Below are 14,189 nucleotides of genomic sequence, written 5' to 3'. Positions count from 1 at the left end.
AAGATGCTTTGTTGAACGAATCACCGGAACTGCAGTGAGCAACCGACCTCGTGACTACCAACTCATTCCTCATTTATTTTTGACGTGACAACGTCTAATAAATCGATGAACGCCGGCTGCACGCAAGAAAAAGTGTCCCGTAACGCACATTGTCCCGTTACGCTCATTGTACGCTTGCGCCGCATCTATCTCTCTTCCACTCGATTGGAACAACCATCGATTTGACTTTTTTCGAGGCACATTAAACTTGAAACACTCCCATTCGTTTCCTACTTTTCCTATCTTCGTCCTATCCTAAACAGAATAACACAGATTGGAAGAAGTTAAATAGCAAACATGTATAAAAGTTATAGTTAAAATAATCTGTTCGTTAAAGTAATAAATATATTTGAATTTATGAGTGCAAATAAAAGTAAATTTATCAATTAAATTGTAGATTTAATTTCACTCCTTTGTATCCATACAAAATAGTGATAGTTCAATAAAAATGATTCAATTTTATTCATAAAAGTAGGCAATAATTTCATCAATGTTTTGTTATGACGTTGTCACGTTAAACTATCGTCCGTAAACCGACTTTACAGACAATCAAATTTTTTGTCATGTCAGAGGCCAGAATATAACACACGATCCTCGCTACACGTATAGAAACACGGATCACGAGGACTGCAACTAGAGCCAACTTCAGAACTAAAAACCTAAGTAATTGAAGAACGTCTTGTTTACATTTGTGAATACTAAACTGTGCATTTAGTTGATAAAAATATATTATTTAAAACCAAATTTAATATTTATTTAAAAACTAAATTATCTGATAAATAGGCCGATACAATTTTTAAATACATTGCACGTTACATATGGTTAAGTTTTCACAAAAGAAAAAAACATTAAAGACGAATTTACGAAATAGTGAAATAATTAATTGAATATTATTTTAAGAGCATATTGTTCTTACCAATAAACATTTTAATATTTTCTTCTTAATAATCATATATAGAATCTTTTGGCCATATGAATGTTATGCTATTTATAAATTAAATTAATTGTTTTAGTAAAACAATTTAATAACTTAACAAAAGGTAAATTTAGAAGCTTAAAAACATAAATATTTGTATATCTCAAGCGGTTTTTCACTCATGTTTATTACAAAATAACATTTCACATTACGTTGAATAATTTTGCATCTAGCAACTGCTATACAAAATGTGACAGAATTCAATAAGAAAACTTAGGCTGCAGTTATAAAACAAAAAAAAAAACAAAAAAAAGTTGCAAACACATTTACGACTTGCGGTATGAAGTGCTTCCCACGGGTTGTCATCGCCTTTGAAGTTGAAAGTTAACAACAGGTTTATTGCAAACAAAAACAATAGTAATTAAGATGGAACACTGATCATCTGGATAATGTTTACCCAAACAATTCTTCACAACTACTTGTTGCTGTAGTAAAATTATTTATTTGGAAAAATTGCTAATATAACGTCATAAACATTTTTGTGAAACAAAGTATTCACTCCTTTAATCCCCCCTCCCTACCCCCCTACACATAAACATACGCAAACGCGTTCTCGCCTGCGTGCACATGGTTCAGTAATATCCAGTTTATGATTGCATTAGTGGTCGTTAATTCCAGCCAATGAAAACGGGCGAGAAAGCAGCCATGTTATTTCAGTTGCATGTTTGTAGTCGTCTGCATTTTGACATTTATTTCTTTTTTTTTAATCGTCGTCGATTAATAATTTGTACCTATATCGCAACACTTTTATACACGGTGAAACTGGTTACCAGAAACATGGCTACGATTGAACCTAAAAGTTGCAACATTTCGGCTCGTAACCTAGACTCCTTACACAATTCATAATCGAAGTCCATGTAACGGTAATATAATACATTCCAAGCCACCATAACAAGGCTTTACCGTAAGAAATATATTCATGACTTGTAAATACAAAATATAACAACAGAAATAACCCGGAACACTCAGATTAACTAAGTAATTTACGAAATCATAAAACGAGATAAATATTCCAATGATAGCTTTTTTTATTAATATTCATGAAAAAATTTTCTAAATATTTTATTATTACTTAACATGATGCCAGTAATTCCGTACTTCCTACTCCTTTCGTGCTACTTTTTAACATGCTTTCCAAAACTATATATATATATATATATATATATATATATATATATATATATATATATATATATATAAAGCCAGAAACACGTTCTACTGTGCTCTGAACGGCGCTTCCCTTAATCCTGGAGGAAAAAATAAATAAAATATAGCCATCTCTGTTAAGTGTTAAGTCATCATGTGGTTCGCACACGACCCGTAAAAAACTCCTACGCGCCAATCATAAACCATTCCACTATAATACGTAGATTCGTGTGTTAAGTGAACCCAGGTTTTGGAGTGTAGAGTCGTCCGTAACCCAGACCCCGCGCAAGCGGGGTGGGGTGTGTGGGGGGGTGGAGTCGTGGAGGGGCGGCGGAGGGGGGATGTATCGACCGTGGGGGTGGGGGGTGGGGGTGGAGGGGAGGCGCGTGCAGTCCCTGACCCGCACTGCCCGCGACCCCGAGCACCATGTCTGCACCCCCCCACCCCTCAAGTCCTCGCTGTCCCGCCGCAAGAGAAACAAGTGCGCGTGTACTCACAGGATAGGGAGTAGGTGCACAAGAGTCTAGCGGCAGCACCGCTACTTCCTGCAACTGGCTGCAAATGCCGAGCCTTTCCGAAGTTGGCCGATCGGGAGCGCCTACCCCCTGGATGTTTGTTTTTTTATTTTTACGCGCACGTTTTTTGTCTCCAGTATAAAAAAGCCACACAGATTGTTTAGTGGATGGTTGGTTATATTAGGTAAGTATAGCTACATTAAAAATACTGTAAAATCATTTTATGGTTGCTTAGCAAATAACTTTTTAATATGTAGCTATCCAGCGCTAGGAAACCGTTTACATGATTTCACAGTATCTTTAATGTAGCTATCCTAACCAAATCAACCGTCCACAATGTTTTAAAGTATTTATAATGTAGCTAACCTAACCTAATTGACCATTAGTTATCATGTCCTTACCTGAAAATTACAAGTTGCGTAAAATTGCAAGGGAATATGGGGCATCCCGAGAATATTTGTGGAAGACAAATACTTCCTAGATTTTATACGGTATGAAAAATATACAAATCCACGAAGTACGTTTCTTCAATTAGGTATTTTCCTCTAAAAAAAATTACAAATAAATACCGTTGTCTTGTTTATGGTCTTTCCTTTTAACAACACCTCCATATTTGTTTACAATGAACAAAAAAAAAACGAAGATGCACGATCGGACGTTTTGCTCTCTCGTCAGTGAAAAGAAGGCTTCCCGTTGCGGGATCGCGCCGCCGGCCCCGGAACGAGCGTGAGCGGTGCGGCATTTGCAGCCAGTTGCAGGAAGTAGCGGTGCTGCCGCTAGACTCTAGTGTAGGTGAGGGCGACGTAAAAATACCTGGTGACGCGACTCCTTGGGTAGCGAGTTCCTAACCCGAATTACGTTCCAAAAGTTTGACACCGGTTCATTTGGCGATACGCTGAAATTCAAATACTCGTAACTCTGCGTTCCTTTTTGCTATTTTGGCACGCCGGCTTATCTGGAAGGACTCCCGTGCCCAACGAGAGACCCTGGGCCAAAGAAGTGTCTGATCATACAGGCATTCCAGTCCACGCAACTCTACAGTCAGTAGCCAACGAGCAGCGGTTATTTGCCCTATATTGTGGAATGGCTGTGAGTCCACCCTAGACTCCACAGGCCCACATCCAAGAACTACGAGCCTAAGCCTAAGTCGTCTGTCGTACCAACAACTTGGCAGATATATCTCGTGCACCGTCTACCACCATCAAAGTCGTGCTACTTAAACGTATCGTTATTTTAGAGACATGTAGAAAAACGCAGTAAAGCTGGACTCGCAATAATCCGTCTCATCCGTCCGTAACCCGTCCGTCCGTCGATCACGTGACCTGCAGCCAATCAGATGGCCCGATAAATTTCATCCGTCCGTCAGCCCGTCCGTCAAAACCATGCCGAGCGTATCTTTCGACGGACGGACAGACGGATGAAAAAAAAATTATCTTTTCTCTCTTAAAAATTTTTTAAAGTTTGTTCTGTTCTTTAGCTGTTTTCATTAAATGTTTATAAATTACGTTTAAACACATTTTTTAACGACTGAAAATATTTTAATAAGTATAACAGCGAATAAGTAGAGTTTAATTGTTCATTAAAAGCTTTACTTTCATGATCGTCAATTTGATATACATATAGGTACAAATAAAGTGTCACCACTATTCAATCCTTATAGTCAGTTGGCAGCATCGAGATGGAAAAGTATTTAACGTCCGTGCGGATAATTATGAATCGCTCGGCTTGTTGACGGACGGATTACGGACGGATTACGGACGGATTACGGACGGATTCAGACGGGTGACGGATCATTGTGAGTCCTCCTTAAAACTGAGTGCAAATCTATTTGTGACTAACCAAAGCTTAACCATATGTATATTATTATTGCTGCATTTTTGTTTTGTGTTTTTAGTCTTACTGTTTACCTTGTTAGGGCTGAAATTACAAGTCTATTGCTAACAGAATTCATAGGAAACTTTATAAGCAATGCGATACGCACGGGTATCGTTTGCAGTTGTGGCCACAGCAACAATTACAGTCTTTAGATTTTTTAACGTGACAACGTCTAATAAATCGATGAACGCCGGCTGCACGCACGAAAAAGTGTCCCGTTACGCTCATTGTACGCTTGCGCCGCATCTATCTCTCTTCCACTCGATTGGAACAACCATCGATTTGACTTTTTCGAGGCACATTAAACTTGAAACACTCCCATTCGTTTCCTACTTTTCCTATCATCGTCCTATCCTTAACAGAATAATACAGATTGGAAGAAGTTAAATAACATGAATAAAAGTTATAGTTAAAATAATCTCTTCGTTAAAGTAATAAACATATTTGAATTAATGAGTGCAAATAAAAGTAAATTCATCAATTAAATTGAAGATTTCATTTCAATCCTTCTTTGAATCCATACAAAATAGTGATAATTCAATAAAAATGATTCAATTTTATTCATAAAAGTATGCAATCATTTCATAAATGTTTTGTTATGACGTTGTCACGTTAAACTATCGTCCGTAAACCGACTTTACAGACAACCAATTTTTTTAGTATATACACATTAAGTATATTTCCTGTAAGCATATCAAATGATATAAATATTGTCATCAGTCTGTGTCTGATGACGGGAACAGATGTCAGTTCCCGAAACGTCACTACTGTTGTCACTGGAAACCTTCTGTGTTCGTCAGTGCTATCGTCGTTATGTTGTCCACGGTACTTGTTTATCATCTTTGTTGTGTTCATATGTTTGCTGCGTTGTCCAGGTTTGTTGTCGGCCTGCATTCATTCTGTCTCGTCATTGTTAGACCACTGTGTTTGTCTGTGATGTTATATTATTTTTTTCCCGTGATTAAGTTCCCTCAACGGAATTCTTGTGCTGTATGATATTTGTATGTTGAGCATTTTTGGTCCTTGCTGTCGTCGTTGTGTTGTTCATAACACTTGTTTAGTTTCATCTTTGGTTCCGTTTGTCTGGCATCAGCTGATTCAGTCTTGTTTTCTGTGAATTTTTTTTATCTTTATACTTTTTATTTATTTTTTTGATTTTCGTAAATTTTCCCTGACAAACACAGCAAAACTGCAACGGCATATGTCCAAAAATAATGCATCAAATAATAATGTATTACGTAAATTTACTATTAAATAGTTTTTACTTGAAAACCGCTAATACTTTTTATTTTAAATTAATCATAGTTTCAGATAGTAACCCAAAGAGTAATTTTCCTATTTTTTATTGCAATATCTCAAACGGGTCCAAAAATATAATGGTCATTACCACTAAAAATTTATTATCGTTAAACATTACGACGTGACGTTGTAACTTCACAGCATTTAGTTTTTATGTGCTAGTAAACACATTATTTTAAAATGTTGTATTTCATATTTAAATTGACACGAAAACATTTATACACACAAGCCGACAACTCATTCTCAATTCCGTGCAAACGAAGACGTGGGACATATAGTTATAACAATGATAGACTAAATATAAGATAGCAGGGTATGTTCGTCTTTAAGAGAGTATTTTTAAAACATATTTTGGGTATGATTGCATAAATTATTCTACCTTCTCAGTTTGTGTTTTAGACAATTATTTCAAACTGAAATCGTAACAGAACAGTGGTTTATTGTTTGTATATGGTTCCATCAGGTGAATATACGTTTAGTTAAGGCTTTTAAAAAATATTTCGGGATTTTTTTTTATCTTTAACTCTACAAATAAACTGGAATCTTATATTCATGCGGTGACCAGTTATGATTTTTTTTTTTTTTTGTATTTAGATTTTGCCCAAACACAATTTAATTCTGAGATTTCGTTAAGAAGTGTATAAAATTTTGATACTTATCTTAAAATTTTAACGCAAACAAATTTCGATTTAAATAGAGAAACCTGCAGTTAGGTCATGCCGTTTCATGTTACGTAGTTAATTCTTGGCTTCGATCCCCACTTTGAGTGAATGCATTTCTTCGTCATTAGTTTCGTATTAGTGAAGTTCCTAAGAATGTTTCACTAAAGAGCGAAATTCTAAAGTTCTTAGACAAACTTATGTTTAAGTCCGGCACACAGATGAAAGTCATCTTTACGACATGAAAAAGGTTGTGATCTTTAGCCGCATCCTGCTGTCGCTTACCACTGAAGTTTCGGCACGTAATTCCGTCACTATCTTCAGGTGCTAACAAGCAGCAAGTTGTTAATGACCCTCTGTCTGGTTTTCCTGACTTTTTTTATGCCCTATTCACCTTCAAGTAGTCCATATATGATTTCATATTCAAAACAATTGTACGAAATCAAAGTAAAAGTTGATTTTTTTTTATGCATTATCGTATTGCACAGTTATTTAAAATTAGCGGGTGGTATTTGTATTGCATTTATAACATCTTGCAATAAGAGAGGATTTTGGTTTAGATTACCTATTTCAGATATCATGAAATCATTTGGTAATATTTGAATGCAAAACAGCTGTATGTCAAATTAAATATAATACTTGCTTGTTTAGTTACATTATGTGGGGTTAAACAGCTACTAACAACAAACGATGTCAATAATAATTGTTGGATGATTGGGCAAAAGGAAATTTGTAAAACATTTATGAATTCCAATCATTCAAACAAATTGCACAGTTGAAAAACACTGAAATATAATTTATTTCTGAATTTAATGAAGTTTACGGAAACTTTCAAAAATAATCATAAACAGCTTTTGAGAGTCACATGTAGAATAGGTTTTTAGTAATAAAAAATTATGAAAACATTTTTAGTAGGATGTCATCCGAGTTTAATTTTTACGTTGTTTTCTTTCTTATTGCAGGAGGCATTAATCCCCCACTATAGTGGTTTAAAAAGAGAATATATATAACATCCCCCCCTCCTATTATTTGTATCCGCCCATAGTTCCACGGGTATAGGCATGGTGCGGTGATCTCACATACAAGTTTGCATAGAGCTAGGTTTGCAATGACTAAACATTGTTAGCACGTGTCGCGGTTGGGGATGACTACAGGGAGTATCTGGGACCCGATAAGAAAAAGACGTAGTGCAACATTTGTAATAATATATTTTTTGACGTGACGTCTAATAAATCGATGAACGCCGGCTGCACGCACGAAAAAGTGTCCCGTTACGCACATTGTCCCGTTACGCTGTGTCCCGCCGCATCTATCTCTCTTCCACTCGATTGGAACAACCATCGATTCGACATTTTCGAGGCACATTAAACTTTAAACACTCCCATTCGTTTCTTACTTTTCCTATCATCGTCCTATCCTTAACAGAATAACACAGATTGGAAGAAGTTAAATAGCAAACATGTATAAAAGTTATAGTTATAATAAAATCTTCGTTACAGTAATAAACATAGTAATTGATATTTAAGTTTTAATTTTATATATGGTTTACATTAATATAGATTACTGAGTATTTATTTACTTTTTTCTTAATTTGATTGAATTTATTCGTTTCCAACCGTATTTACATCATCACTCCCGTATTTTTACTTTATTTATATTAATTTTTTCAATACAAAATTGATGTTAGTGTTTTGTCACGCCAAGTAAGTATGGTATAACTTAACTCATGTACATAAGTACACGCATGAATTTTGTTTTTGTTTTTTTTTTTTCCTTCGTTTACGCGTCATTAGTTTGAATTAAGGTGTAAATATAAAATTTTACCTCGCTACCTACATTGGATTTTATTGTTCTGCCACAAATAAGTATTTCCAACATATATTCACTTAGTGTGATACAAAGAGTGAAAAAAACGAAGTCGTGCTTGTGATGATAATTACGAAGACTTTGTGTCTTTTTTTTTACAAATGAATGCCCGTTGAAAATATTTGTGGCAGAGCAACAAATTCAAGGCAGATATCTAGTTCAAATTTTATAAATAGCCCTTAAAATATTAATGACGGAAAAACTAAAATTATAACCTGGAACCCGGCCGCCAATAGAAACGTTCTTCGAGCGCAGCTCAGCAGCCCCAGCTGCTGGCTGTGTGAAACGGAACATCGCCTGGTGCTACAACACGTGTGGTCTCAGCAGTTGCAGACGACGGGGCTTCAGATAGCGGGAACAGGAGTAGATCCTATCTGCTCTCGATGTGGAAATACAGAGAGTGCGTGGAGCAATACATTCAATCCAAATATCTCTTCTTTATTTGGATTGTGCCTATGCGTGTTTTCAATTGCCAATCATGTGAGCAACACTGGCTTACTAGCCAGAGACGAAGCCGTTAACTTATTCCGATGACGAGCATTCCAAAACAGATATGACCAGCCGGTTCCTGCAGCCTAGTGAAACTCGGTGCGTCCAACGGAGATTGGGAGCAGAGCTCCAGACGTCAGAGAATCATCTCCGAGCCGGCGATCAGGTCTCGGCAACACGACAGCCACTCATACTTGCGCAGAAGTTACTGTGCAGTAGGAGACCAGTTGGTAGCGTCATTAGCCTGTCCGCGATAACTGCTGTCAAGCGCACTTGAGAAGAAGGTACAGCGGCGTCAACCAATGCTGCGAACATCATTATTTGAATCGGCCATTCGAGAAACCCCCACATGCCCACTTTTGGCTGAAATGGAGTTATACACAGGATGTTGTAAAGAAAATAGCAGGCTGTATCAGTTACTGTTAAAACCCCGCGTGTCCACATACAAATCTAAACTAATATTATAAAGCTGAAGAGTTTGTTTGTTTGTTTGTTTGAACGCGCTAATCTCAGGAACCACTGGTCCGATTTGAAAAATTCTTTCAGTGTTGGATAGTACATTTATCGAGGAATGCTATAGGCAATATTATATTATCAATAACATTAGGGATCCTTACTAAAAGTCCAATTTAGAATCAAATGTGTTTGAGGGGGTTAGATACAACAAGCAGTACATGTACAAAGTGTGTGTTGACAATGCCGCAGGCGCTAGAAGTTTATTAAGCGAAATACCATTCACTGACTCGCTCATCACGAGATCTCTAAAACTATAGACCCGATTGACTTGAAATTTAGCATAGTTACTCATTTTGTGATGTAGACGCTCACTAAGAACGGATTCTGCGGAAATCCGATCCCAAGGGGAGTTTCAGGGGCGTAATATATCAAAATTTCCAGTTTTTGGTAGGAAATCACCATGGCAACGGCTGTTTCTTTGTTGATGCTTCATTCGTCTCTATGGCAACGACTATTTCATTGTTAGTGCAGTCCTCATCACCGTTGAAATTTTGCGGGTACTTTAAATATCAAAAATTGCCCTTTTTTCAAGTATATATATTTTATAGACTTGAAACTTCACAGTAATGTTCCTTATGTTACGCAGGATGACATTTTCCGAAAATTAGATCCCATGGGTGGTTAAAACCAGGCAATAGTGGGTACTTTGTCTGCATGAACAGGATTTTGAATTGTTCATGCCTTCTGCGTCTCCATGGCAACACGCATCGCGTGGCAGTGGCGTACCCACAAGGAGGGGCATGTATAATGAGCGGCGCAAGAGTGATCTGCCTGTAGACTGCCGTAGCGAAGTACGGGTACATCTGTTGTACGTTGCGTGCACCATCGGTGCTATTAATTTTCTCTCCGGTATATTATACAGCATTGTAATAAGTTTTCACAAATTTTTTTATTATTTACCATTACTGTAAATGGGAGATGTGGCTTAAATTTTTTCCATTAGTATAGCCGTGCAAAGCCGGGTCGGGCAGCTAGTAACATATAAACTGAATGCTTCAAGAATGCATTGCATTGAGAAACCCCCTCATGTCCAAGACATGTGGGGTTTCTCAAATAACCGATTCATTTATGGAAAATATTTACACTATCCCAAAGAAAACCAACACACAGTAGGTACGAACAAGTCTATTGCTAAAAACACATAAATTCCAAACAAGAGAACAACTGAAGTATTTTATTTAGGTTTCGTTTAAAAATACAAGATGCTTAAAAATTCGCGGTACATATCGTTGCTTAGCTTACAATAGGTACCGCCTAATTATCATTTCTGTGACATTACAGGAGAGTAAAAAAAAAAAAACTTTTTATTTTCGAGTACACATAGTGTGTATTTGATGTAATACTATTTTTATTTTTAAAAAAAATGCGAATGTATAATTTTTTTTAAAGCAAGGGCAACCAAATATAATCCTCCTATCACCTGAGCATGAAGCCTAATGCAGTTAATAAGTCTGCTTCAGTGTATTTATGCGGTTCCGTTTTTGTTATACGGTGGTGCTAACTCTGTGATTTTTGCTGTAAAAATTACATTGATGGATGTGGAACGTCAGCTAGAATGTGTTGGCACCAAAAAGTCAATTTCGTTAAAAAAAAAAAAAAAAAAGTTGTATGTAAAGTCGGTTTATGGACGATAGTTTAACGTGACAACGTCATAACAAAACATTGATGAAATGATTGCATACTTTTATGAATAAAATTGAATCATTTTTATTGAATTATCACTATTTTGTATGGGTATAAAGAAGGAGTGAAATGAAATCTACAATTTAATTAATAAATTTAAATTCATTTGCACTCATTAATTCAAATATGTTTATTACTTTTACGAACAGATTATTTTAACTATAACTTTTATACATGTCTGCTATTTAACTTCTTCCAATCTGTGTTATTCTGTTAAGGATAGGACGATGATAGGAAAAGTAGGAAACGAATGGGAGTGTTTCCAGTTATAATGTGCCTCGAAAAAAGTCAAATCGATGGTTGTTCCAATCGAGTGGAAGAGAGATAGATGCGGCGCAAGCGTACAATGAGCGTAACGGTACAATGTGCGTAACGGGACACTTTTTCGTGCATGCAGCCGGCGGTCATCGATTTATTAGACGTTGTCGCGTCAAAAAAAAAAAATTGCGGCGACATGTCGAGGGGTGAGGGGAACTAGACAAGCACACGTCACCGCGCAACGCACGCTCGGTGCTCGACCGGCAGACTGACACGACCGCGCAGTTCGCAGCGACCGGCGCCCATCCGCGCCGCGGGTCTCCAGCGAGGCGGCTGCGTGCACGGACCAAGAGACGGCCGACGTGCGTCACGTGAAGCCGGCTTGCGGAGGGCAGTGCGAGGGAAGCCCCGAAACCTTCACCGAGAAAGATTTCGCCCGGGAAGGGTTGGGGGGGGGGGGGTGTTTAGGGGAACAATAGCGTGTGAAGCATTTGTCATTTTTGTCGGCCGCAATTTCGAGCCTTTTTTTTTGTAGTTCAAGTTTTTGAATTTTAAAAAAAAAATAATAATTAATCGGTGTCCTGTCGTTCCGTTTATATTTCTGTGTCCATAACACAACACGCACCGTCCTCTAGTTGAGTTGAGAGCACACGTACAATCACTGTATGGTTAGTTGCGCTTGTTCAGTTGTGTTCCAACAACCCCCCTCTCCCTCCCCCCCTTAAGTATGTACCCCGAGCTTCGAAAGCACCGGTGAAGAAGGTTAGAGTGTACGCCAGAGCGGAAGCCGGTGGAAGCCGGTGGAAGCCGGTGGAAGCCGGTGGAAGCCGGTGGAAGCCGCCGGAAGCCACTCACCTCCCACAGGTCGAGGGTGGGCCGCCGGTCCTCGCATGGCGGCCTGTGCTCCATGGCGCCCTCATTCCCCGGCGCGCGACCAGCGACTGGCCGGGTCCCGCCGGCGCGCGGATCAATAACAACCCCCTCCCTCCTCCCTCCCCCTGCCGCTCCTGACCTGCGCCATTCAGGTTGCTGCTCGACCCCGCCGGTTCCTGGGCGGCCGCGGGCACAGCGGGGGTCAGTACCTGAGTACTCATCGGCACTGGCGTGTGGGTTCCCACACGTCGTCTTTGCTGCAGGTGCTGTGACAACTCACCTTCCATCACTCACCCCAAGTAATGTGCCGCCTTCCCAGGACGGATTCACGTTTAACATTCCCGTTTCAAAGGTGCAATTTTCCAAGAGCAAGTGGCCCCCCCTCAGCGGTTTTTTTTTAATTTCAGGGAAGGGGGAGGGGGGCTGAGACTTCTTAGTTGGGGGGGGACGTTGGAGGGAAAGAATATAATCCTCGAAACCCCCCTTGCGGCTGCCACTGATTTTTTTTTTTTGGGTGGTAGGGTTTATGACCAGAGGATTACTAGTGGTATGGGACTCATTCCAGTTAAAGAAGAAAAAATTGTACCAACTTCATATGTTAAGGGCGGCCAGGAGTGTGCTATTTTTGTTATTATTCTCGTGTTTTATGAGGGTTTATGAGGTGCGATCCTGTCAGCTTCAGGAGGCCATGGCGGTCTAGAAGGGCTTCGAGCGACCAACACTTCCCCCCCCCCTCCCCTCACAAAACCACCACCATCAATGACCGCACTGACCAGTGATCACGTCTTACCCATAGTAAGTGGCCAGTTTCTGGGAAAGACCGAGAAAAGCTTGATTAGGGTATTAAACCAACAACCCTTCACACCCTTGCCCTCCCCCCTCCCCCAAAATAAAATTCTCCCTCGCACCTTCAAAGACTTGGTGGTAAAACTTCCGTAAGGACATAGAACCTTCCAGCAAGATCGTGGCAATTTTTTGCCACCTTCTTACTACACTTCCTCTCTCTTCCTCTGAATCAATCACCCCTTCATGGGCTTAATACAAGAGAACTAACCTTTAAAATGACCTTCCAGTTCATCTTGCAAAACTCATCGTGCTTGATATTGTTGTTTAAGTTTAAAAAAAAAATATGTTGCTTGTACATCATCCTTCATCATATTGTTACTCTTCTTCTGATGCAATTTTAATTTTCAAAATCGGTGCTGGCTTCATAAGCCATAATATTGAAGGTCCTAAACATTCAGATTCCATGTAGTTTCACTACAGTTTAAAATTTAATTAGCAGCTTAAGCCGCAATTTAATGCGGCCAAGGAACGAACGACTTGCAGAGGGCCATGTCGTGATAAACCAGAGCATTGCCCTGACAGTTACAAAATCCAGGGCAGCGCACTTGGAGACTGCAAGTCACTGCGAGTGGTCATAGGCGTGCCTACAGGGGGGGCCAGGTGGGCCATGCCCCCCCCCCCTAATGTAATCACTCAGATCGGCATTTTCTCTAATGCGTTCGTTAATATTCGTATATTCCTGCCACTGTGACACTCAAACTGTGTTTCAGTGTTGCAGCATGCTAATTAACAATATTTTTAAACATTTTATCGTTCTGGAAATACAGCCGCCTTAGTTTATTTAAAACATGAGGTCCCTTAAAATGGCCAAGCAAAAAAAAAATATTTTAAGAGGTTTGTTAAAGTTCTGTTGTCTGAATTGCTGTGTTTGCATTCACTAAAACAAAGTTCATTTCAAGGTAGATCTGGACCAAGCTATTGGAAATTCGAGGGGGGGAGATATGTAAGTACACTTTAAACATTGTCTATGGAAAAAAACAACATATTTTTAAGATTGTTAAAATTATACGGATATAGATATTAACTAGTAAACAAATCTCGTTGATACTGCACGAAAATATAAACAAGTCAATGAGTGAATATATTTAGGCTATTTAACATTCTAAATTCGGCTTCTGATTTAAAAATTTAGCAGCCCCCCCCCCCCCC

At 38.8% G+C, this 14,189-nt stretch overlaps 1 protein-coding gene across 1 annotated transcript in view; it reads right to left on the bottom strand.

Moving 5' to 3' along the window:
- LOC134536737 (sodium- and chloride-dependent glycine transporter 1) overlaps positions 1–12,258 on the bottom strand; it is a 180,054-nt gene extending 167,796 nt beyond the window's left edge. Inside the window, exon 1 of the mRNA XM_063376629.1 lies at positions 12,177–12,258. Coding sequence (XP_063232699.1) covers positions 12,177–12,230 — 54 coding nt within the window. The 5' untranslated portion in view covers positions 12,231–12,258. The remainder of the gene's footprint in view (positions 1–12,176) is intronic.
- Positions 12,259–14,189: the final 1,931 nt, after the last annotated feature.

This window comes from Bacillus rossius, chromosome 11, assembly GCF_032445375.1.
Source record: "Bacillus rossius redtenbacheri isolate Brsri chromosome 11, Brsri_v3, whole genome shotgun sequence".
In the NCBI taxonomy this organism is placed as follows: domain Eukaryota; kingdom Metazoa; phylum Arthropoda; class Insecta; order Phasmatodea; family Bacillidae; genus Bacillus; species Bacillus rossius.
The sequence above is the reverse complement of the archived record's forward strand: the minus strand, read 5'-3'. Positions and strand labels throughout refer to the sequence as shown.